General features: G+C 35.5%; 4 protein-coding genes across 4 annotated transcripts in view; 2 read left to right on the plus strand and 2 right to left on the minus strand.

Annotated features, from left to right (window-relative positions):
- The window catches only part of LOC136809494 (prolyl 3-hydroxylase OGFOD1-like), a 629446-nt gene that overhangs the window by 503692 nt on the left and 99463 nt on the right, over positions 1-26291 (minus strand). The gene's annotated exons all lie outside the window — the stretch shown is intronic.
- On the plus strand, positions 167-1732 carry LOC136809563 (perlucin-like protein). Its single transcript, XM_067066100.1, has 3 exons — positions 167-282; positions 701-866; positions 1374-1732. The coding sequence occupies exons 1-3, from the start codon at positions 225-227 to the stop codon at positions 1627-1629; spliced, it is 480 nt and encodes a 159-aa protein (XP_066922201.1). The 5' UTR covers positions 167-224; the 3' UTR covers positions 1630-1732.
- On the plus strand, positions 7699-9585 carry LOC136809482 (putative ankyrin repeat protein RF_0381). The gene has a single exon (XM_067066020.1). The coding sequence runs from the start codon at positions 7798-7800 to the stop codon at positions 9577-9579; it is 1782 nt and encodes a 593-aa protein (XP_066922121.1). The 5' UTR covers positions 7699-7797; the 3' UTR covers positions 9580-9585.
- The window catches only part of LOC136809484 (tripeptidyl-peptidase 2-like), a 38966-nt gene continuing 27766 nt past the window's right edge, over positions 15092-26291 (minus strand). Inside the window, exons 25-41 of the mRNA XM_067066022.1 lie at positions 25396-25496; positions 24844-24940; positions 23990-24127; positions 23489-23539; positions 22958-23157; positions 22215-22287; positions 21799-21876; positions 21394-21449; positions 21050-21146; positions 20700-20756; positions 20033-20106; positions 18061-18109; positions 17636-17678; positions 17487-17516; positions 16994-17055; positions 16306-16428; positions 15092-15612 (exon numbers count right to left, since the gene is read on the minus strand). Coding sequence (XP_066922123.1) covers positions 15523-15612; positions 16306-16428; positions 16994-17055; positions 17487-17516; positions 17636-17678; positions 18061-18109; positions 20033-20106; positions 20700-20756; positions 21050-21146; positions 21394-21449; positions 21799-21876; positions 22215-22287; positions 22958-23157; positions 23489-23539; positions 23990-24127; positions 24844-24940; positions 25396-25496 — 1419 coding nt within the window. The 3' untranslated portion in view covers positions 15092-15522. The remainder of the gene's footprint in view (positions 15613-16305; positions 16429-16993; positions 17056-17486; positions 17517-17635; positions 17679-18060; positions 18110-20032; positions 20107-20699; positions 20757-21049; positions 21147-21393; positions 21450-21798; positions 21877-22214; positions 22288-22957; positions 23158-23488; positions 23540-23989; positions 24128-24843; positions 24941-25395; positions 25497-26291) is intronic.

The raw sequence follows: 26291 nt of genomic DNA on the forward strand, positions 1-26291 counted from the left end.
AAAGCAATTAAGTTAAAGTAATTTGGAAAAGAAACAAATTAATCAAGTAGCCAAGAAATAGGGAAAGTGGTCATTTATGAAGTTTCGCCACGAGAAACGTGCTTTTTGTGGTCACTTATTGATTTTATTTTTGACCAATCGATGCAGTATAAATAGGATTAGTGGACCCCTTAATCTACATTCAACACATTGTTTGGAGTATTGACGGATACAAAGTGAAGAAGATGTTGAAGTTAATTTTGGGTTTTGCGTTTATTGCGATATGTAGTGCAAGTACTATTCGTAAGTACTTTGGTATTTTTTTTGGAGGGGGGGGGGGGGGCTGGTGTCTCCTGGGGCGTTGTTCTTAGAATTCACTATATAAGAAATATGGTTTAAGTCGAAGGGAGATTCGTGAACCTTTTTCGATGTCGAAGCAAGTTTACAGTCGATAAGGTCCAAACTCTACCATGGCAGTTTTCTTTCCACTACCGTCATTATGGGCAACAAACTCTGCTCATTTACTATCTCTACATTGGTCGCTAACATTCTGTGTAGTTTGGAGTTGCCCTGTTTATGGTCGTGTTTCCAAAGCATGTCTTGCCATGAGCATCAGAGTCGAAATTCCAATGGATATATTAGATTGTACTTTCGGTACTCTAGTCTTCGAGGTTGTTTTTCGTAGAGTACTTGAAAAAGATTTTATTCTTTTTTTATGTAGAGCTTTTGCGAGTACGCACGACAAAAAGTATCAAGACATCACAATACACTATCCATCGGAAAGCCTACACATGGACTGACGCACAAAAGGAATGCAGAAGATGTGGTGGTTACCTAGCAACCATTAATGACTCAGCAGAACATTTCTACTTGGCTAACGAACTCCAGTAAGTCATTAATACACAACCAAGAGACTCGCGCGACCCGGCGAGAGAAAAATTGTCGCCCATCATGGTTGTGCGATGACGAAATTCTTTAAATTTAGCACACTAAAAACACTATAATAGATCTTATTTGAATTTTTTATTTTTCTAAAAAAGCGATGAATTGTTGGATTGTTTCGGGGGTATAACAATAGAAATCTCATAGAAATTCCTCGAGGGAATTCTGTTGTAATACCCTCGAAACAATCCCACAATGCATCGCTATTTTAGCAAAATCAAAAACTCCGATAAGATCTATTGGACAAAAACAGGCTTACTGCAGAAAGAGAGCCATGACATCCTCCCCCTCATGGGTCCATGAAAGAACCAAAAAGAAACCCTTTTTAGGTTTGCTTAAAATCTTGTTGCAATTTTCCCAAAGTTTGAAAGTTTTGCAGATGAATGATGAAAGATATCTAACTGAAGTTTCACTCGCAAGGAACTAATTCTATTCTACTCTTGATATTTTAGACGGAGAAAAATCAGTACAGCTTGGATTGGGTTGAACGATAGAACTAAAGAAGGAACGTACCGCTGGGATCGATACAACTCGTTGGGTGGTTACAAGAGATGGTGTAAAGGACAACCCAATAATTGGAGGAACAGTCAAGATTGCGTTATGCTTACTGGCAATAGCAAATGTTTGAACGATCGCGCTTGTCTTTCCCGAAAATTTTTCATTTGTGAAGTTAATGTTTATAAGACTTTGAGTGTCCAAACTGTTTGATTTTCATATCATTTTTTCATATTCATTTTCTGTATTTCAATATTTTTGTGTCATATCATTTCCATTCCCCTATAACTTCTTCTTGTATGCAATATATTTTTTAAATAACAATTTATTTCTATTTTGTTTTTCACTTATCCCAAACGCCACATGTTGAGAAGGAGGCCTCTCGCACCAAGAGTCACCCTCACCACCTTTTTCAATTTACTGATGAGCGTGCTACAACCTTTTGTGAAGCGCTATCTGAATCATAAAAAAGTGAAGTAAGGGACTGGGTTCGAGTTTTGCCTTTAATGACACCCCTCGTCACATTTTGTACAAATTTCCAATATTTAGACCTTTTCATAAATTACGTTACGAACATCACTTGCCTTGTTTTGAAATTATGTGCCATGGTGATTAACTCCCAGCGGATTTTATCAAAACTACTTAGTCGGTCAGCTAGACAAAATTTTGGGCTCCGGAGAGGGAGTAAGCCTAAGGTGGTTTTTTATTATCCTTAGGCATCCTAGTTATGGAATTAGTCGGGTGGACTGGTCAAATTGGTAGCTTAATATGCTTTTCAGGGCCAAATGTAGGGTTCGTTGGTCAAAAAATGTTGTAAAATTTTAATGGTTTTTGGGGGTCGGGCAAACTTGTTTAGGCCATAACTTTTGATAAAATTGTTCTTTTTACTTCAAATTTGAAGGAGAACTTCATTTTGGTAAGTAAAATCAGAATTTAAAATATTTTTCTCAAAATTGGACTTTCAGGACCCATGGCTGGCCCCAGAAGGCCGACTTGGGTCAGAAAATGAAATTTTTGTGTCTTGATCGATGCTTGGGGGGTATACCCATATAAAATTAATGAAGGATACTGAAAATGCTTTAAAAAAGTTCACACTAGGGTACTAAAACATAAAATAATGTACAAGACGACAAGTTGGCCTCTCAAAAAAGTAGGGCGGGGAAGATAGAACAAGAAATTTCAAAAATTTGCTTTTTTCGCTACTTTTGGTAAAATCTGACAAAGACTTGATGCGATTGATTTATTAGCTTCAAATTTTGAGAAGGACTTCATTTCAATAGAATGGAATCATAAAAAGTGAAAAAAAAATTAAAGGGGCCTCGGGGACCTTCAACTGGCCCCGAGAAGCCGAAAATGGCCGACGACTTTCCTTTCACCGATTTGGTCATATTAAGTGTTTGAGCTGGTTTGAGACCAATTTGAATGATTAAATGTTATTAAAATATCGTAAAAATAGTTTCTAGCACTAGTATAATTAGCAAATAAAATAAAATTGGTTACCAGCACAATTTCAACAAGACGACTTAAAGTCGAAAATTTCGCATAATATTTGAACATCAACGACGAAGACGCGTGAAACGTGACTCCTGCAGCATAATGGATTTTGAATGAAGCGTTACACAAAATATACACATTTTATTGTACACAAAGGTCGTAGATACCCTTTTCTTATGAAAAATCTCAATACATTAAAAACAAAAAGATTCCTAAAACATGCGACTAAAAAATTCCTTTTTATAAGCGTAAAAAAGATCTTTTAATTGGGTTCAGAATAAATCAGAGAACTGCAATATACTTGAGAAAAATAATTTTAAAATTTTTTGAAAATGAAGAAAAGAAAAAGAACTTTCCATTCTTTAATTGATGCCAGAAACTTCATTTTGTGCTTTGATAACAAGTCACTTGTGATAAGACTTAATTCTTTCACTTGCGCAAAGTTTATATCAACTTCTTTCTATAACCAAAAGAATTTTCTAAAATTGAGAAAATAGCTACAGTAGTCAGAAAAATCTGTTGTATACTATCTTCGCTTTCTGATATGAATGATGGCGCACCACCATCAAAATTATTGGGCTTTTCCAGAAAAAATTTGAATATTGCAGAATATTGTAGGGGGGGTTGGAGGATATAACATTTTTTTGAAATTTACCCTGTGACTTTTGACCCACAGACAGCAGGTCTAACCCTCTGACAAGCATCAGTTGACTCCATGGACAATCAAAACTACCCTAAAACAGAGCAAAATTACCCCAAACAGAGCAAGTTTACCCACCCACCGGACAAGGCAAATTTTGTAGATTTTTCACTAACCCCCCCCCTAGACACTATATTCTCCACCCCCCCATGTATAGGCATTTTCTGGAAGAGGCCATTAAAGGCAAAAAGCAGTTGAGTAGTTGAGCTCAAGCTTCTGAACTAGAGAATGGCAGGATAAAATCTAGCCAACTTTAAGCTTTAAAGAAATAATACTCCTTGAGATTAAAATTTTCCCAAAGTTCAACACAAAAATCCATATAAAAATATATTAACTTAAGTCTGTATGACTTCGGTCAAGATAGAATATGAGGATTTATTTACCACCTGTCACTCCAATTTTCCCACCACATACTAATTGACTAAACCTCACTAAAAGTGATGCAATTATTTTCTGATGCTATAATAGACCTTTAAAATTAATCATTTCTAGCTTGACCGTAAATCTTTCAAAATCATAAAATAGATATTTACACACCAGTGAAAGTAGTAAGTGCTAAAAACAGTAAAAGAATCAATATTATACGTAATTGATTAATGGCCCTTCTAGAAAATCACAAAAAAGAATCCTTTATGCTCTAACTGCATACCATTAAAACAAACCCAATCTCTTGCTGGTTATCCCGTAAAATATATATATAGGGGAGAGATTCCAGAAAAGTATCAAGAACCTTAGTGCGGATATGGGAATCTCATACAAAACAACGGTACCACTGGAGTTTTTAATGATTCAAAATGAAAATTCTGATTAGCAAAAGAGGTATCAACAATCAAGATCGATGAAGTTTGATTGAAGCTCAATTAGTTTGATTTATTACCTTGGTTGCCCATTCTTGTTACACTCTGATGGCTTATTAGTAGACACCAACGCTAAAGCTTAAAGAGCAGGCCAATATCTATCATCCCATCGGCCAAGCGATGTCAATCGAACTGTGTGATTACCGAACCAAATCCAACAGTCATCGAACCAAGAAATTCCGGTTAGTTTGATTGATGTACGATGTGTTTGATTGAGCTGGTTGCGCTAGCAATAACTGGAATCATTTGAGCTACAAAAACACTGATCGAACTTAATCGAACTGCAATGTAAGTAATCAAACTTTATAATCAAACATCAAACTGAAGATTTTCCGGCAAAGTTCGATTACTGCTAGATTAGGTTCGATAATCGAACACCTATCGTTCGATTTCGTTCGATGAAATAGTTCAATTACCAAAATCGGCTTGATAGGGTTCGGTTGATCATCGCCTGGCATCGGGGAGGAAAAGCTGGAACCTTTACTTAAACCAAACTCATCGAACACCAATCAAACAATCAAACTTCATGAGATAAAAAACTGTCATCAAACTTATATAATCAAACTAATCAAAAAATTGTCTTACCAAATTAGGCTCAGTAATCGAACAGCTAAATCGTTTAATTTCGTTGGATAGCTCGACAGTTCGATTATGAAAATAATTGCTGAATTTCAATTGACATGATTTCTAGGAAATACATGGTCATGGAAAAACTTGCTAAACCAGACTGTTTGTCACAACTGGTTAATATTTAACACATAACTATCTGGTGAAAAAAGGAAAAAAAGATCATACCTGTGCTGTTTGTAGTTTCAGTAAAGAAGAGGGTTCTAGTGGGTTTTTATGTGTGAGTGTTGTTGTGTGTAAAATTAACTCTTTTTGTACTACGTACTGAGTATTATCAATTTATTGGTGCATTCACTAACTACACAAACATAAAATACTTAGTAGTAAACGAATAATAAACCTCTAAATACTCTACAAAAGACCAGAAAACATGATAAAAATTTATACAGGTAAAGTTTCAAAGAGGCAAAAGCATACGTGCAATCAAGCAGCCATTAAAAAATTCTCATGATGAAGATAAATGTTTACAAAGGCTTGGTTACACTTCTTGCACTAGCGTATTTTAATTATTAAGAAAAGCGCTGTTTTTTATCTTTGTGAGTGAGTCCACTTCTAGAACATTGGCCGTAGTACGCCCGCAGCCAAACGCCCACGCCATAATTTGCGCCCCAAAAATTTTCTCGCCACACACACACACACACACATAGAAAGACGATCGTAATACTTTCGCTATGCGAAATTAACAAAAGAGATCTTTATCGTCATCAAAATTATCATCTTCACTGACTTCCATATCAATGTCACTTTCCTCATCGTCACTCTCATCAGTTTCATACTCACACTCATCATTATCGTCCTCGTAATCAATTTCATTCTGCTGGTTCCTCATTCAATTGGAAGTTGTCACATTCATGGTTGGTGCAAGCATCCGTACATTTGAGGGAGTTATCCACACAAGGGCATGATCCACGGACACACTTCTTTAAACACGTGCAAAACATCATTTCCAGAACTTCATCTGGAGCCGGGTTCACCTTGTTCCACGAAATAGTGAGATCACCTTCGTCATTCTGGTCCCAACCAAAATCAACAGGCGATGGGATGATAGGGTGACTTAGCAACGAGTTTCTCCATATGTAAACTCGATAGCAAGCACGTAGACTGTGTTGCCTTAGGCTGTCAGCGCATGGTGGGATCATTTTGGGGTCGAGATGACCATGTTTTGCAGTGTACATTTTGTAACGAACGTTGTTTGTGTTCGTTTCTTTGTGCCATACATATCGCAAACAAAACTTTGGATGGTATTGAACTGTGCTTCGGTTAACTCTGGTGCATCTCCAAAAGTAGCAAATAGGTTGATGTATTGATCGTCATTCATCATCGTTTTTAAAGGTTTCACTTTGCCCTTGCCAGCAAAGGAGCTGATCGTATCGCACCCAGTAAATCCATGAAGACCTAGGAGTGCTCTCGAAACCCTTTCTACATCTTTGACGTCGTATCTTGTCTTAAGAGATTCCTTGATACCTTTTAGACTGATTATCCTGGTTTTACTTTTGACGCCAGTTTTCATGTGAATCTCAGCTTCAATTTCAGTTGCAAGACCAAGAGCAATTAATAGAACGTCAGTATCAGGTGTATGGATGACTATTTTCTTGAAAGATCTTTTTGATATTTGTTTCGTGTGAAAGACCAGGCGCGTGTCTGCCTCCTCGTGGTTGCAAGCTGATGTTGGGTCTTCAGTACCACCGAGTTTAACACAGATTTCTTCATATGCCACATAAACTTGAGTATTCCCAATGCACTTTCTATTCATAAAAAAAAAATTTAATGCCTCAAGGGACATAATCACCATTGGTAATTGTTTGAATACGAGGCAAGTGATGTTCGTGACGTAATTTATGAAAAGGTCTATTGGGAGGGTTATCATGGGGGTCTGTGACCGAAGACAATAATCATTGCTTTCTTTTTGCGTAGAGAATGACATATTGACATTTGACAGAAAAATAAGAAAAGAAAAAGACTGATGTTCCCAGCACATTCATAATGAAGGTTACATTTTAATTAAAAGAAAAGGCGGGATGGAAGATTTATGTCATTCAGATCCATCAAAGACATTCGAAGGCGGGAAACATGTAATTCACAGGTCGCCTCCGTACATTATATATATAATCACAAAACAGTTTTACGTAATTGGCCATTATCCGTGTATTAGTTCCCGTTTTTTTTAAGTACAGGCATTACGGATTTCCATTAATTGGCAACGTGCTAAATAGAAGTAGATTAATTGCTTGATTTCATAAGCACATTTAGGCGAATGATTTGCAAGTGACATCTAAATTAGAATATCGAGATTTCTTTCGTTTCTGGAGCATTAAGCCTTACTAGACTAAACGTCTGATTATGGAAACCTGGCAATAGAACAAAATGTCGGCTTTCAAAATTTCCATTCATATTAGATTCTGAAGATTTGTTGACAGGAGAAGATGTTGAAAAGGAATTGTTCATTGTGTGGCGTCTCTTATAAATTTTACAAATCAAATGTTTCTTATAAGGTAAGACAAACACGTAGGCGAGTAGTCACATCGACATGTCTGAATACCTTTATAACAAGAGTTGATTATGAACATCTGATTTGCTATTTTCTTCAACTTTCAGTAAAGAGAAGGAAGGGAGTTCCTACCGTGGTTCGGAGACTCCATTTTAAAATTCCATTTGATAATCATTGAATAAGCCTACTTGTTGACGTTGGATCTCTTATACAACATGGCTAATCCGATTCAACATAATGAGATTAATTGCAATCAACAAGAGAATGGAAATTTATGTGAAGCTGCTGCATTTGGAGATATCAAAACCATCAAATACTTGGTTAAGAAACAAGGCATTGATGTCAATACGGCTGAAGAAATCTCTGGTAGTACTCCACTGATTTGGTCAATCATCAATTCTAAAGTCAAAGTGGCGAAACTTTTGTTGAGGATGGGAGCTGATATCCATTCTGGATCTTTCAACGAAAAGACGGCTTTTGATTGGGCAGAAGCTAACAATGACTCAAAAATGTTAAGCTTATTACAGAAAAATGAAGCGTCGAAAACAACCTTTAAACTCTTACCAAACATTCTCCGCAAACTTGGCATTGGTCATGGTGGTCAAAAGGCATTGAAAAGTCCAACTGATTCAATTCACACGGCAGCCGGCCGACGAAACAATTACACGTTGAAAACACTGTTGAAGGAAAACTCTGAAGATATCAATACTAAAAACACTAAAGGTGATTCTCCCCTACATACAGCCATCAAGAGCCATCGTATAAGCACAACAAAGTTTTTACTTGTTAGTGGCGCTGATATGAGTGTTCGAGACGAGGAAGGTTTTCTCCCTCTACATGTTGCTGTTATAAACAATAAAAACAAAAAATGTGATGAGATCCTTAAAAATATGGTTATGAGGGGAGCTGATATAATGGTACGCGATGCGTCAGGAAGGAATGCGTTGGATATGGCATTTCTAAATGACGATTTGAGAAGTGTCAAAATCATTTGTAAATCTCTACCACCAAATACAACACATCTGCTTGATGTGTTTGGCCACGCTATAGGCAACGACTCAGTTGAGCTGATGCAATTATTATTAAAACGGTGGCCAAGAGGTGTCAAAGATGAGGATGGGAACTCACTTTTACACATGGCAATCTTGAAAGGGAATTTTGAAATGGTGAGCGAAGTCGTCAACACTTTCGACGTTAGTACGACCAACAATAACGGTGACACACCGTTGCATTTGGCTGTCTCTAAAAGATTAAACGAAATTGTATGTCTCTTACTTCACAATAACGCTGACGTCAACATGCAAAATAACCAAGGTGAGACGCCTCTTCACACAGCCGTACAAAGTAATTTACTTATATTCATTTTACTGGTCGATAAATGTGATAACACGCTACAAAATCATGATGGAGATACTGTTTTTCATCTAGCAGCTCGACATGGGAAAACTGATTTTATCGATCTCATGGTTAAAGAAAATAAACCTTCGAATGACCCATACTCTTCAAACCATGACGTCAGCAAAACGTCACAATTCAAAAACATTTTGAATCACCGAAACTGTACAGCTTTACATGAAGCTTGCTTTGGTAATCATTACAAAACTGTTGAAAAACTTTTAGATATAGATATTGAGAGTGATATTAAAAATTGTGAAGGAAAAACTGCTCTTGATATTGCAATATCAATGGATCATTTAAGTCTTGTATGTCTATTCAAAGGACAAAAACTCTGTGGAAATGGGCTAGCAACATTTTTATGTACTGTATGCTATGAAATCCCAACCTCACCGAACTTCATTTACAAATGTCCGAACGGGCATATCTATTGTAGCGCGTGTGATACTAAGGATAAATTTTTACAATGTCCGCAATGTGGAATTCCTATTAGAAAGAAACTGCGGAATAAAGATGCTGAAGAGAAGTTAGCAGTTATGTTCCCAAATGCTGCTGTGGAAGGGAGAGTGGATTCCTTTGAATGCTTGTTCCAGTATAATTAATTTCAGTAGTGAGAATGATAGACTTCTTCATAACTCGAGTGCACGGTACTCAAATACTTCAATAGTTAACCCTTTCAGGACGAGAAAAATGCACTTTTTGAAAATAAATTCAAAATATTTCGCACGACGTCTCGCGTCTATCGTTTTAGTGAGTACGGCGCCTCAAATAATCTTACTCAAAATGTCCTGCTCTTTCCAACGGTAGCTAAACGAGCTTTTTGGGAAGGCTTAATCCTCGAGATATCCTTGTTTGAGAATGGTCATCAACATTGGCCACTCCGTGGATTTTGCGTCCAGAAAGGGTTAAGATGCTTCTTTTTCTGGAGGATGTTTTTTTGTATTTTCTCTCTATATAATATTGAAGTCTTAGTAACGATTACCCAAGTATTTTTGTTTTCGAGCAATATATGGATAGAGACGAGTTTATGTTTGTATAAAAATTAAATTTGTATGTTGATCGCGTATATATATATTGGCCTATATTAATAGCCGTAGTCTGTATGTGTGTTTGTTTGTGTGTCACTTTCGTTTTCGCACGCAATGTTTTGTTCTTTTAAAAGATGACTTTTGCTTCTTGCTCCACAAATGTGTTAAATCAGATTCGCGCCGTTTTATAAGTTTGTTTTGATTGATAGATTATAATTTCTGCCCAGACGTGCCCGAGGCCGCCTCTTGTGTTTTTTTCTTTTTTTCTCTCTATTCTTTTGTTTTATGTTTTCGAATGTGATTAACGACCTTATTTGATTTGAGACATTCGAATTCGTTTCAAAACAAAACAAAAGCAAATCTTTCAAACAAAATCTGTTTTAGAAAAGAACAAATTTAAAACATTTAAAACATAAGAATCACAAGAAAAGTTTGTTGGAACAACTAAACAGCAATATTAACAATACATTCGAAAGGCGGTAAAAACAAGAGATCTTTCTTCGTAAAAAGGGACTTATAAACATCTATGTCGATAATTATATTGCTGTAAATCTAAGTCATTCATTGTTGAATTCGAAAAGTTATGACAAAGGTTTATAAAAAGCAACATAAAATTTCGCTATCACGCTTTTCTAGCTGCGTGTCCTAGCTGCCTGACTTTCGGCCCTCGGACCCTTAGCGAGACTAAAGAGAAGAAGAAACAAGCGAAATTTTGTGAAGTTTACTTCCCTTATTGGGACTAATTTGATTAAATTTCTATCTTTCTGGGGGTAAAAAGTTGAATTTTTTCCCCTATTTTTACCGACTCTTAGTGGGACTGAAGTTAGATTTTCTGATTTTTCCATCCCTTACAGGGACTGCCATTTTTAAAAAGGCATCCTTAAGAACGGCTCATGCCCGTATCCTTCTCTTGCCTAAGTACTCACGGGCTGCCCTTTTTCGACGAATCTCGTGTCATGTCTATAATTTCACTCCTCTTATCTTGACATCAAAGTTTTCCTAATCATCAACAACTACGGCAAATGTAAAGCGAGCGAAGCGAAAAAAAAATCTAATTGCAAAGCCTTTTCGGACGTCGCAGGTCGCCGGTATGGTATAGTTTGAATAACGCCCTTTCTGATCATTCTTGCAACAATTTAAAAATCTTTTTCAAAATATGGTTAAAAAATACGTGACCTGGGAGGGACAGAGTCAAACTTTGAAGAGAATTTTTCCCTTTAATTTTGACTTCATCGTATTTTAAGCCAGCTTCCCAACATCCAAAGGACTTTAAAATGCGTTCAGCAACAGCTAAACCGGCGTGCGACGCCGGGTACCGGCTAGTAATTGTAAATAGGATATCGCATTTGAGAAAAACGACATAAATCAATTTATCAATGATTTCAGTTCGTTCCCATTGGGCTATTTGATCGTACCAAGGTTTTGAAGGTTTTGATGTTTTTGACAGTGGTCCCATAATAATTCAACCCTTAATGAACGTGGAACCCTTTATCTCGCTCTAAAGGGTAGAGGGCGTTTCAATTTTACTCTCAGGTTCCTAATAAACACCCCCGCTTGTTAATTTTTCGATTTTTCCAACTCCTCTGGCCTTATTAAGCCTGTTTATTTTTGAAACAAAAGTCCTTTCTTTTACTCTAAATAGCCGCAGGTTCTGGTCTGGTTCTGGTATACCTTAACCACCAAAACTTAGTTAGCCCTAATTTTAGTCACCTCGTCAAAATTTAGTCACTAAGGGCCGACTAATAATTAAGTTTTGGCCATTTCTAAATTTTTAGTCGGCCCAAATTTTAGTCACCAAGCCAAAATAGTCACTTAGGGCCGACTAAGTTTTGGCCGATAAGGTAATTACCTTCTTTTAGGGGTAGTTAGAGGTACAATTCCCAACCCCTCGATAATTAGGCCCTGTTTATTAAAATTTGAGATTTTTTACAGCCCCTCGTTTATTCCGACCCCCCCTGTTAACTTAATGAGGCACCTGAGAGTAATCACGTTTGTGACGATGAGAACCGTTCAGACTCCAGTACACAATTCTTTTTATAAGAACAAACTATATAACAACATAAGGCTTCGATGACCAAAATATTAAGAACCTTAAGTTAATAACATTTTTTTTAAGCTTTACAGCTTTTACTCTAAAACACCCGATTTCTTAGGAAAATGGATAAAAACACTCACATAAAGAACATGTTTTAGGAACATTTTCAGGCTTAATTCTCAAAAAGTTTAGAACAAATTTTTGGGTGCTCTTATAAAAAAGGCGAAATCCAAACCACTAATCAATCAAAGGTTTCGTTTTTCAGAAAGATTGGATACAAAGAATGAAGTTTCAAGGAAATATTTCAAAAAGTCATTAAGAAATCACACACCCTGTGAGATCCTGTGTATACAATACTCTATGAAAATAGCTCAATTTACTAACTTCCTGGAGATTACTTATAATGTCATCATATTCTGTAACTGTCACTTCAGTCATCTTTTTCTCTCTGGTTACTCCATAAACTCACATCTTTCAAGACTTTTTTCATATGTTCATTCCTAATCTCATAACAGATCATTCCTTCAATGTCGAGTGGATTTGGCTTCCAGACTTGTCACCCAACTCTCCAAATCCAATAAAAACAACCCTGGTAAAAATGGGTTTTCAGAGCTTATTTTGAAACATTTCATATATTTTTGAAAAGTCTTCAACCTTTTGTCCGGGATTGTATAAGAACATAAGGCTTCGACGGCCAAAATGTTAAGAACAAGTTAAGAACATTTCTTTATGGCTTTATGGACTCAAAAGCAACCGATTTCTTAGGAAAGTGGGTAAAAATGGACAAAAATGGACAAAAATGACGAAATTAGGAACATGTTAAGGCTTAAAACTCAAAAAGTTAAGAACATCCCTAGGCTTCAAAATGTTCTTATAAAAAATGTGAAGATCTGACCTGGTCAAAACTGCGTTGCTTTTTGTATGAAAACAAAAGCGAAAGCAAATGGGTACTAATGTTTGATTGGCTTTTGGTTTTAGCACTCAAAAGCTCATTTAATATCCATCCCAAATCTGGGTGAAAAAGATCAAAGTTTGGTGCGCCAACCTTGGTAGATTCTCTTACATAGCCATGACCTTAATAATGAATATTTCTCACCTGGTCACACTATACTGAGATAGGGTTGTATATCCCTACTGGCTAAGAGTTTTTTTATCAGTTCCCGAGACATTTGTTGCTAACTGAGTTTCAGTGTTAGACCTACTTTAAGGGAACTAATTTTCGCTGGAAATAATTTACGCTTTTTTCATGGTTTTGTCGAAAACCACGAATATTAGAACCCGCTAATTACAAATTCGGCCATTTTTTATCAAAAAAATTGAAAATTCTAAAGAAAATGACAGAAATGTGTCCAAAATAGGGCAAAACTGAGAAAAATAATTCCCACGAAAAGCGATTTTTAGGAATTTTTTTCATCTGCAAAAATTAGTTTCTTCTAGAATAAGTTCCCTTAAGGTAAATTCAGTAACTGAAAAGTATCCATTTAAAGCTAGGTCAGTGTTAAACAAAAACAAAAACATCATATTCATCCATCACTGAAAAATGTCATTAGGGAAACGACCTTAGTTTCACAACATGTTTTGCGTGATTTTGTAACGAAATGCAACAAAACAGGAAGAAATTGCCAGGATATTTACTAAGAGAAGTCACATAGTCATGATCTATGATCCTTTTGTTATGAAATTTGAAAGTTTATTTAGAATATAATAAAAATACGTGAATTTGGTCATGCTAACTTTCCAGAAGGGAAACTCAATGAGTGTGTTATACATGTTATAAGTATGTTATACACATGACTTCTCGTGCAATACTCGATTTTTATTCGTTCCGATATTTTACCGATATTTTTCCTCACCTAAAGGCTCGGAAAAATATTACGGAAAAATCTCGGAACTCGTAAAATATTTCTATTATTGCTATCGAAGTCATGTGATAACTAGTACATTTTCTTCGGCGCTTTCTCTTTCTCCTTGCTGTTGTTTTTTGTTCTAATGCTGTTTCAAAGATTTGTGATCAACAGTTTTTTTCTCAAACACCTTTTTCTTTGCCTGCCTGGGGAGTTCAGGTGTAATTCCAAAAAGTCCATCGTCTTGATGGTTGCTTAGTGAAAAGTTTACTCTAAATTTAACGATACCTTAACCCTATTTTTCCACCACCCTGGCGTTCTTTAGCAGAAAAAAGTTTCTGACACTCTGAAAAGACTGGTTATTTCAATCGCTCCGAATTCGCTCTCTCGATAATGCTGACCTAAAACTATTCGATAACCTAGAGAAGTTATACAATCAAACATCCTTGACCTTCCAAGAAGTGATGACTTCAATCCATGTTTTCATCTTTCAATTTTCAGATCTTTGGCTCACAACTTCTCGGGAAGAAGCCCATGGTGGAGTATAACCGAAGGGTAGAAGCAAATCTTAAACCTTTCCCGGGAAAGAGGAAAGTTTACAAAAACCCACTTCTACCATGTACGAATGAAGAAAATTACCTTTTCTTCAGGGTGTGGTGGTCTTCACTAATTGTTAGTTCTCGTCGCAATCAGTATCATCATTGTTAATTTACAAGTCATCGCCTTTAGATACATTACATAAACACCAGGTAAGCCTTAGCACGAAGACACTGGACATATACGCACAGTTTGTCAATTCACATGAATTAAAGTTCCTCCACAGCTGCTATTATTTGTTATTAATTTTATTATATCTGTAAGAAAAAATGGATGATTAACATTCATAACATTCTCATCTTCTTCCATAGTGGCGGTTAATCAATTTGCTAATTTTGCCTAAAATCACCGAATTGGTCAAATTTAGTTCCCGCCAAAGTTAGTCTAAAGCTTTGCAGATGATAGACCTTATCAGAGTTTTTGATTTTTCTAAAACAGCGATGCATGTGGGATTGTTTCGGGAGTATTACAGTAGAATTCCCTCGAGGAATTCCTAAGAGATTTCTATTGTAATACCCCCGAAACAATCCCACAATGCATCCCTTTTTTTAGAAAAATAAAAAACTGAGATAAGATCTATTACATACAGAGTGAAGCAAACAAAATATACTTTTCATCTTAAATTTGAATTTATTCTCAATTATCTTTTCTAGTTAGCAACAAATTGTTTTTGCTTGCTGAGATTAGCTACAAAATTACAGCATTCGAAAATTTGTTCCTCAGATTTTGAATATGTAGCCAGACTCTGAATTTAACCACTGCAAAAACAAAAACGTAACAAATTAAAAAATATCTAAACCTACAAAAAACATTAGTTTATCTACAAACAGAAAAAAATATCTAGTAAAAAATTCTTAACGCATCAAAAATTGGAAACGATCTCAGATGTACAAATAAGTCAGGCATCATTTTGATGCACCGACAGTTGTTATAATTCATTTATCCGTAGATATAAACAAATTGTTTCGTTCAACTTTAATTCAACCACCAACAGCCAACTACACTTTAACTTCTTTTGTGAAACTTGCATTTTTAAACATCTTAAAATAATTCATATGAATTTGGGAAACGCACTTGTTGCCATTTGTTTAGATACTCTTCGATGTGTGCAAATCCAAGCTTTTGTACCATCTATAACAATAAAAAGAAATTTTCGAAACTAAATAATTTTGAAAAGGTTTTTGAAGTTGACTCTCGCTAATTCGAACTCGAACGGGAAAATCTTATTTGATCGAATAACAGAGAGTATTTTAAGAAAGTTTTATTCCTGACGGGAGCTGAGAATAAGTTCGGATTATAGAAAGATTTGAATAATAGAAGTCTAGCCAGAGCCTACTGTAGTTAAATTTTGGAGAGGCTTGCTGGTAAGGGTCTTTCCCGTAATCTTTTTAAAATCAAGATAAAATCCACATGAGACGTGGCTGATAAGAAAAGTGCAGCCAGATCATTTTCTGTCACCGCTACTCGTTGAAGAGCGTCACCAATAAAGGCTTTCTTTAATAAAAAATAACCTCTACAAAGAACAAATATATATTGCTTCTCGCGTCCTCAACTCGAAAACAAAGTTTGTCCCCTGTTGCAAAGTGCTTAAATCGACAAGAAAAACAAACCCCCGCGCAGTTAGACTTCGCATCTATAATGACAGCATCTGCACCTTGTACAATCGAGGGAGAACAGACTTAAGTCTACTTCTGGCTGAATATTTCAGTGAAATAGGCTAGAAGCACTTTATGTTCCGCCTAAGCAAAGCATAAAAATTATAACTGCCATATACTTTCTGGTTCATCGAGCTTATGAAAAACTTTAAGTGAACCACCGGGTTACCTCGATCACTTTGCTGGCCATTTCTTTTGTGTGTCCGTTTTCATCGATATGATTCAAGAGGGCTTTCAACGCTCGTCCGTAATGACCATGTGCCACGCCGTGTCTGGCACTCAACAATTGCATCTACAAAAATTTATAAAGATTGAGTATAATAAAGCAAAAAAATCATAAGTTTAAGTATAAAACACGTAACATAGTAGAAACCTTGTAAAAAGAAAATTGGAGGTCGCAATGCTGACCTCATCATTCAACTAGATATCAAAGGGGTTATTTTTGTGGACCTTAATACCAGATGAATTTGTTGAAAATCAGTTTTACTAAAAAAAAATTTCAACAAAATTTGAACAAAAATTTGACTTTTGTTATCCTAATTTTCGTAGTGCTGGAAAGTATTTAAACATTTTTTTTCTCGATCTTTGAGAACAACATCCGACTGTGCGTCTTTGTGCAGGAAATTAAAAAGAAGATCTAAACTACTAAACTATCAACTACAAGAACTTATTTGCATAAAGCTCAAAGTACACGCTCAACAAGCGATTTTTACCTGAAATTGCGCCAATTTCTCTTACAGAGTCGAGCATCGTCACATTTTGGGGACTAAATTTCATACTCTTACTGTTTTCTGACTCACTGCTTTGGCAGCATAATCAAAACACCCAATGAATAGTAAATCGTAGGAAAAGCCTACCTTAGCGTCAGACGAATCAACAAACTTCGCCAAATTATGATAACATTCGTTCAGCCGTTCGACTAGAAAAGAACACATGAAACCAATATTTAAACGTTAATTTGATCATTTCAAAGTCGCCCTTACAGTAAATTTTCATTAAAAAGGAGTGAACTTTGAATGATGAGACTATTGGCGAGCGACAGAGTACTCTTTTCCTCTTAATCTCCTTCAGGGTTATAAAATTAAACTCACTCTCTGAAAGATTCCCAAATACTTTTCAATTCAAACGGTTACGATTTTACAAAATCCAGACCAGACCCAGAACAAGACTAAAACTTAGTCAAAACTGACCCAAATTTTGGAAGAAATTCTAGGGGTCCCAAAAATATCAAATATATTTCACTCTTGAGATAGGTTTGCTATTTTTTACTCAAGTCCCAGATATATTAATCAAATCACTGACATTAATAAACTACTTGTAGTGGTGCATATCATCAATTCAACCACTTACTTGAGAATTCAGCTTCCTCAGTGGGGACTTCTAGAAAAATAAAGAGAATTTATTATCTAAAAAGATAAATTTACACAGACTATAGTCAGTGAGTTTGGAGACATTTGTATAATTTTGTTTTCCTTTGGAAGGAATATTTATTGACATACCTGATTGTCTTGCTTCAAGTAACCCATCTGATATTGCCAGTCCCTAGAAAAGTTAAGTTGAAGTCCATCAACTACGTGTACAGTAAAACCTCAGGACAGTTTAGATGGCGGACATCTCTGATTAGCGGACATTTATTTCATTTTCATACATACATACATACTTTAGATTAGACGCTATCGATGTGATCAAAATATTAAATATTCATTCTACGATTTTTGCGCATTGTTGATGTGCTTGAGCATCTCAATTTAAATGATGCGGTAAGTCCCATACCTCTTACTTAACCATTATACGGAACTCACTGGTATGACGTCATATGACGCGCAAAAGGGGGAAGCAATTACCGATTTTAGGGCGTTCATTTAGAACGCAATGAAAGAAAGAAAATTGATAGCAATTAATATATTCTTGAATGGGAGCTTACCAATTTATAAGTTGCATTGATATAAGATGCTTTTTCCTTATCCATTTGCCTGCAAAATAGAAAGGAATATTCAATGAAAGTAACCTGAAAATTATATATTTTTCAATAAGAGGATTTAGTGTAATATTTACAGTGAATTCTCGCTAATTCGAATTTTTATTTTCCGAATCTTTATATTATTCAAACTAATTCTCAGTCGCCGTCAAGAATAACAAGTGATACTTTTATGGACCTGGTTATGCATTTAACACATATATAATTGAAATGCTCTTGAAATATTCTTTCATATTCAAGACTTCGTGAGCAAAAAAAACACCTATCTATCTACCGGGTGCACCAAAAACAAGCAACATGCTGAATGGACCTACCTAATGATTAACATCAGATGAAAATAAGAAAAAAGTGACAATAATTGTACAAAAATTCAGAATGGAAAATTTAAGCTTGTGTGTTGAATAATGTAAAATGGTAAAAAGGAACTTCCCCAAATACGAAAATCACTAAAACCATTCAGGCCCGAAAAACCTTTTAAGCTGTTTTTGGTCCAAATTTGCCCGAAAGAATTTTCCTTAAAAATCTGGCTCCGTCACATTTTGGGCATTGCCATTTTGCATCATTGTGCAAAAAATCAGAAAAAAGTAATGACAGGATTTTGCACAAAGTCCAAAAAACCCTATTTTTAGGAAATTTTTGGCCCAAATTTGCCCAAATAAATTTTTTCTCAAAAATCGGGCTCCGTCACGTTCTGGGCATTGCCATTTTGCATCATTGCGCAAAAAATCAGAAAAAACTAATGAGCCAATCCTGAGAAAAGCTGGTAACAGACGGGCGGACGGACGAACGAACGAACGGAGTGGACATAGGTTAATTTATAGAACCTCCACCGGGGTACCCGGAGGTAGGTCCAAAAAGTATACAGGTTTTTTGTCGAGATATTGTGAGTTTCAGGATTTAAATTCTTTTTCATTCTTTTTTTATTGTATAAAGGATGCTCTAACTTGAATTTAGAGCTATTATACATTAAATTTGAAATAGCAGTTTGAAAGTTATTTCCAAAAAACTAACTTTTTTTCCATGTCAAAATTTCAAAAAATCATTAAAAACAGCAATCACGCTATAAATAAGACAAAATGGCAAAAAAAAAACAATTTTCACAATTTGAAAACCGTGTTTTTCAGCCAGAAACAGCTATTTTGTCCAGTTTTTGCGCTTTTTGATGCTCAATATATCGAGTTAGGTACTGAAATCACCTATACTTGCAATATATCTCTAATCATAATTTTTTGAGAGCTTTCCAAAAATATACAACAGGTCTCCGTTTTCTCGAGCTAAAATTTTCATTAATTTTTAACCCTATGATTTTTGCCTGAGACCGTCATATTTGTCCGAAAATCACACCAAAGTGTCCGAAAAAAAATTGGAAACATAGTAATTTCGATTCCCCTACCCCTTAGCTTTCCAAAAATGTATAACAAGTGCTTCTAACAAAACAGTCGAGCGATTTTACAAAATGCCCTCTACTAATTGATGTATGCTTATTAATAGTGATTCTTATAGATAAACATGCGTTTTTTGAGCGAACAAAATTTTTCCAAAAAATCTGCTTGAGTCATCTTTTACCTATGATGGTACCCTACTTTCATGCAAAAAATCAGAAAAAATTAATGATCCAATTTTTCACTAAGTCCAAAAAACCCTATTTTTCAGCCATTTTTTGGCTGAAATTTAGCCAAAAATTTTTCTTTTCGAAAATCAGGCTCCGTCACATTTTGGCCATCACCATTTTGCACCATTGTACCAAAAATCAAAAGATTCATATGATTCAATCCTGAGAAAAGTTGGTAACAGACGAACGAACGGACGGACGAACAAACACAGGTTAATTTATAGGACCTCCACCGGGGTAGGTCCAAAACATCCAAAATTCTTTCTACAATTTGAATTTCAAATGAAAGTGGCGGGCAACTCTTACTCTTTTAGTTTGATTTGCTCGTCTGTTTGGTGTGCTTTTGCGCCGAAATACGACAATAATTTTTCTGAATCAATCTAAGAAAGGAAAAAAAGGTGTAATATCCAGTGAAAAATTTCCCGGGGACATATCCTGATGCTATGGTATTTATCCTAATGGAAGAAGTCCAGTTATTAGATCAGCGTCCCAATTCAGAAAATGACTTAAAACAAATTTTCGTATCTTGTTAGTACTATAATTTGAGCATCAATCAGAGAGGCATCAAGTACCATTTTAGAAATCTTTATTATGACCAGGCTGGGGGTTGAACCAACAACCTTGCGCATCGTAGCCGGATGCTCTACCCACTGCACTACGGTCGCTCAAAGCTTAGGTTAATACTATAGTATATCACTCCAAAACAAACACAGCTGGTACAGAACGTCATAAGACAAATTTATTTTGTCAATTCACCCTTTTAGAGCATAACGTCAAAAATTTGTGCAGATCTAAAGTGTGCCCTACGAAGTAACGGTGGCTGGTCAATAAACAACCCTGGCAGCCACTTTTACTTTAGAATGAATAATTAACCTTACTGGACTGTGCGTCACCCAAATTATTAAAAAACGAAGTCCAGTCATAAGTAGACTCCAGGCTAGACTACCAACTAGATACTGATAAACATACTTACATCGGCCAGTATTTTTTGCGCTGCTTCGGTGATCTTTTTCAAATTTTTCATGCGTTCCTACAATTGTAAGAATAAAACCATGAATTGCCCATTGAATTTGAAGCCCCGAAGGGAATTAGAACCGAGTATTCAGGTGGAAAATAAAGCAAAATCCAACGCAATCAAATGTACTGTGATCGCATACTACGTTTCCCTTTTTTTCCTGATTGAAAATTCAATTCCTCCTATGTATTTTAGCCATATATAGCCAGCTCTATCCACTTGTTTTTTGAAGTCAAAAGTCCCTAAACTTCAAAGAAGGGTACGAATAACAGATAGAAAAGTATACGACCAGGGCAAGCTATGCTTACTTTAGAGGAGTCGAGTGCATTCAATACAGCTTCTTGAGCAGTCAACGAGCCGGTAAAACGTTCCATAATATCTTTCTCCATGGCAGAATCTAAAAGCCTGAAAATAAAGGAAAGCTTTATCGGAGACTTTTCGCATGGACCCTCAGATATCTTAATAAATTGACAAAAATACCATCAGATATCTTAAGAAAATACTCACAAAATGGTTAGAACAAGAGCCTGTTAACAACTTATTTAGGCTGCAAGCTTAAAAAGTTTAGAACATCAGAACGCTTTAAAAATTTTGGATATTCTTTATAGAAAATGTATTTCATTTTTAATAATCTGTTTACTGAGAGACTTACTTAGGGAACCATTGCGCGAAGAATTCATCCATTCCATTGGCGTATTGTTCTTCCAGCTAAAATTCAAAACAAATATAAGAAAATCTAAATTACCAAAATGTTCAACGAAGATAGTAAAATGGTAAAGAAGAACGTTAGAAAGACAAACTCCAAAAAAAATTAACTTTTTAGCCCATCAGTGTAAGTGTCAGTGTAATTTTAAATTTTCAAATATTTTTTGATTTCAAATGCACGTACAAGCCCAAACTAAAAAATAAATGCCAATCTGGACTCGGGCAGGGTAAGGCACAGGGTGGTATGGGTCCTAGGTCCAGAACTACCGATAATGGACTGCAAACATTAGGCGATCTCATATTATTTCAATCGAAAACAATCGGTTAAAGACTAATGAAAAATGGTAGTTACGCTTTTTTCTGGTTTATTTTCTTTCTTCTCAGCGGAATTCTTCGATTGTGGTGCGCTCATTGAGAATGGATATTTGCTCTGAAAATTAGAATTGGTATAATATTACAAAAAGTTAATAATTTCAACGGTATACAAAACAGCCGACGATCGTATTTTCAAACACTGGACGAACATTTCCATTGGGCGCGAAAATAAGAACTCTGCACTATAAGCAATATGATCCTTTTCTTTTTGCAAACTTTGCCATGTTTTTGTGACATCCGCACAGTTTCAATAACTTTCTTTGGCCTTAAAAAGTTCTTTCACCCCTGTCTGGATAATATTAAACGAAACAGCCATAATGTTGTGTAAGAAAATGGCAGAAGATGTTACATGATCAATACAGTGAATATTATCACACATGAAAAAATAATTACTTGTTTATCGGCAGTTGACGAGAAGCTAACTGTTCCAATCAATTTATGACCTGGTTTGAAACCTTTGGGGAACCTAAAATAATGAAAATGATGAAGAAGATATGGTATACAAATACTGCCAAATGTTGCATGTTGCTTGTTGAAATGCACATTATTAGCACTTCTTTAATGTCAGTAGACTTTTAAAAAGTAATTTATTTGACATTTTTTTTAGGTTTGTTTAAAAATAATTCGTGGACAAGGTATTCATAATTTCCATTGGGACTAAATTTCACGGATGACATCCAATCCACCAAATCCGCGAAATTTAATCCTCGCGAAATGTTATCCCATTAAAGTAACTTAATGAATATAATAAGTGTATCGAAGTTGTTTTTTTATCATTAGCTAAGGAAAATCTATTGCGCTAACCATCCTACCAAAAAAACTAATATAATTCAAACTACTGATTCTGTACCAAATATCGCAAAATCCTTAGAAACTTGCCTTTTCTGTCTTTATTAAGATATGTAATAGCGATATTCCAATTACAGACGTAAAATCAGTTTTTTTCCTCGCATATTAAATCTTCTAACTGCTACGAAACTTCTTCGGAATAAATTCGGAAAAAATTGACTGAATTGAATGAGTGAGTATTAGAGAAATGAAACAAAAGTCATCACTCTAACACACGTTGACAAGACACGTGAAAAATTTAAGGGAAACTATTTATTTGGTAAATTGCAACAGTTCAAAAAACTAACTTATCCTCAGCAGGAGCTGCAATATAGACGGGTTGGAATGCTTCTTTATTCAGTGTCATTTCTTTGAATTTCTTCTGTTTGTTGAGCAAATCTTGTCGGCTTGAGAAGACATCACATGAAATGTTTGAAGCCAACTTGACTTGCAAGTGTATGGGCATATCTTTGAGGGCTTCTAGACTTGGCAAGTCACTGTGCCTAATCTATGATAGAAAATGATGAAATTTTAATAAAAAACGTGGCTTAGAGATGAAGAAGTGCTTTAGAGTTTGTAGGGATATTTGATAGCCTTTAATATATTCCCTTAGAGCGAGTTCTAGATCCTAGATCGGAACCTGTCTCAAAGGAGGCGTGGCTATGACTCCGAATTCCAATTTCAAAGTATTTAACAAGCCCGTTGAAAGAATACATGCTAAGTATACGAATGTATTGCCGTTCGAATATATTTAAAGAAGATATCTTTTTCGGGATACAACTAAACAATGGCTTTTATCTTCAAAATAAGTTTGTATTGTACTGAACCCTAGAGCTTACCTGCATTCGAAGCACATGGTCGCCTTTGTCCACTTTGCAAGTGTAATTGTACTGGAATAAGAAGCAAAGATTGCGTCTATATTTGCACACCTCTCAAAGTGTGTATGAAAGGGGTTAGTGGAACCAACAAAGCCAAGAACTCAATCATAACAATTGCGGGTATATAAAAGGCGTTAGTGGAACTAACAAGGCCCAGCTCAAGACCTAATCATAATGCTGAAGTCAAATATCTCTTTTTAATTCGAACTTCTATAATCCGAATCACCCTCAACTGGAAAGTAACAGAAAATCTCCGAGATTAGAATCTCTCTAGTTTAATTTGAAGAAAATTCTTGGATCGAATGAAGATCGAATTAGAGAGAGTCAACTGTATTTCTAAAGAAAAGCACAATTATAAGCGATGGACCTTGATCGGAACATCTCTTAAGGGATAAGAAATTACATTAGAGTTATTGAGAGATTTGAATCAAAGAGGTTCTAGTTAAGGAGAAACCATTGTACCTTGATGGGGAAAGCATCACCGGAGCGTATCAAATATTTATTACTATCGTACAGCATCCATAATTGTGATTCATATTTGTTTTCGTATAATAAATCATGAAATTGTGGAGCCATAGGGATGATCTCACCAGCTTTTGCCTAGAAAGTAAAAGATGAGAATCCGATGATTTATAAAGCTTTTGCCAACACCTGATATCAGGCAACGATCAATAAAAACAAAATTTCAGTTTGCCTTCTCTCCTTTCAGTAGAAGAATTTTTATAAACATTTTGAGGAACACATAAACAATATACTTTTTTTCTTTATTCGCTCTATTTCAAATAGAACTTTAAATATATAATTCCAGACAAAAGCGTGGATTTATTTTTTAGGACGGATAAATTCGCGATGATTTTGTTTTTCTATGGAAAACACACCTATCTTGGTTGTAATTTTTAACAACTCCAACCTGAATTTTTAAAATTTTATTTTAATGTTAATTCTGGTCTTTTTTTTCCGGATACACTGTATAAAAAGGACCATTTAAATTCTTGAAGCATCAGACTCCATCCACCCTCACCTCTTTAAAAAAATAGTTAAAAAGTTTTTGTCTCGACAAGAATAGAGAGAAGGTCGACTATGTAGTAAGGTATCTGCAAAGTGGTCTCATAATCACTTCTGCAAACTTTGTGGATGATGAAACAATCATTATGAGTGATCGGAGAAAGGTTTTCGCTTCAAACAGAATACTTTGAAATATAAATTGTATTTTGACGTGATTGAAACGAAAAAGCCTCTCTTTAATCAGTTTTATTTCGTGAAAGTTGGAATAATTTTGAGTACTTTATTTTAGAGTAAACACTGTTCAAACTTACCATATTAAAATTATAGGTCATTTCCAAGCTGTAGATTTGTTCGTTGTCCGGAAGTAAATCTTGTTCACCAAGAGGTCGAATCACATTCTCCTTTGGTCTGCAAGAAGAAAATACATTCGTTATAATCCCAGGAGTCTGGGGAAAGTTACTACGGTGTTTTTTTGAGGATATTTGCTGTTCACAGTTATAGGTTAATAGATTATCTCTGTTTGGCCCCAAGTTGCAAGGCATGTTTTTAATAATCTTTATATTTTGCTGTTGATCAGTCTTTATTTCTCATTACCAATCGTACGCCCGCAAAATTCTTGATTCGAAAAACTTTGATTCGCTGTTAGAATTTGATCACGTGACCATAATAAAAATTAGGCGGGCTAGCTTCTGGAACTCGCTGGTTTAAAACCAGCTGAAATTGTGAAGTTCTATACAAGGAGTGAATCTTCCACGAGTCGAACTTAGATAATTCGATTTTCCTATCTTCGAACAGGTTTATATCGCTTTCAGTGAATAAACCCTTAAGCTTTGAATAATTAGGAACTATGCAATAATACATACGCGACAGGAATGACATGGTGTGTCAAAGTAGCTTTCGGTGAAATCTGCTCCATAGACATTTCATTGGTGACATTCAAACGACAATAATTCTGATTTCCATCCTAGGAATATAAAATACCGAGTTTATATATATGTGTGTTTTTCTGCGACGGAGTTGGTAAGTTTCTAATTTGCCTAAATCCTGACTGACTGAGGACGACGGTAAATCAGCACTTTTTTCATCCTCGATTTTGCGGGTCAAAACTGCGGGCTATTCCAAATTATTTCAGTCACTTTACCGTCTTCAAAAGTGCAAATACATAAACTCGTTAATATATTGGACGCAGGATCGAGACTAAATTCTATTTAATGATAAATGCTAGAATGCTCCAATATGTTTCGGCCTTGACCGTTTTCAACATATCTTTCTATAACTATAGACCATATTGCATTGTGATCTATTTTTTTAGTTTCTTTACAAGAACTTCAATGCTACATTGAAGAAATTTTCCTACTATAATTGGCAGATATTATTTCCTCATTAAATTGAGTAATAATACTCATACTGGACGAGTAAAATAGAGGCGAGAAAGGTGAATGTAACATTACAAGTTTATAGCCCACAGCAGTCATACGTATGCTATCTTTATACCCAGGGGGTACTGGGTTTACAGGATGACGGGGGCTGTCACCCGGCTTTCGACCCTCGGACCCTTAGCGGGACTAAAAAGGAGGAAACATTTGAAAATTCTGTGAATTTTACGACCCTTATTTGGACAAATTTAACCAAATTTCGATGTTTTTTAGGGGAAAATATTGAAATTTTCCTATTTTTCCTTAATGGGACTGAGATTTAATTTTTCTAATTTTTCAAACCCTTAAGGTACCCTTACCTTTACTCGCCTAAGTTTTCCCCG

This window comes from Clytia hemisphaerica, unplaced genomic scaffold (assembly GCF_902728285.1).
Source record: "Clytia hemisphaerica strain Z4C2 unplaced genomic scaffold, Clytia hemisphaerica genome assembly, whole genome shotgun sequence".
Classification (NCBI taxonomy): Eukaryota; Metazoa; Cnidaria; class Hydrozoa; order Leptothecata; family Clytiidae; genus Clytia; species Clytia hemisphaerica.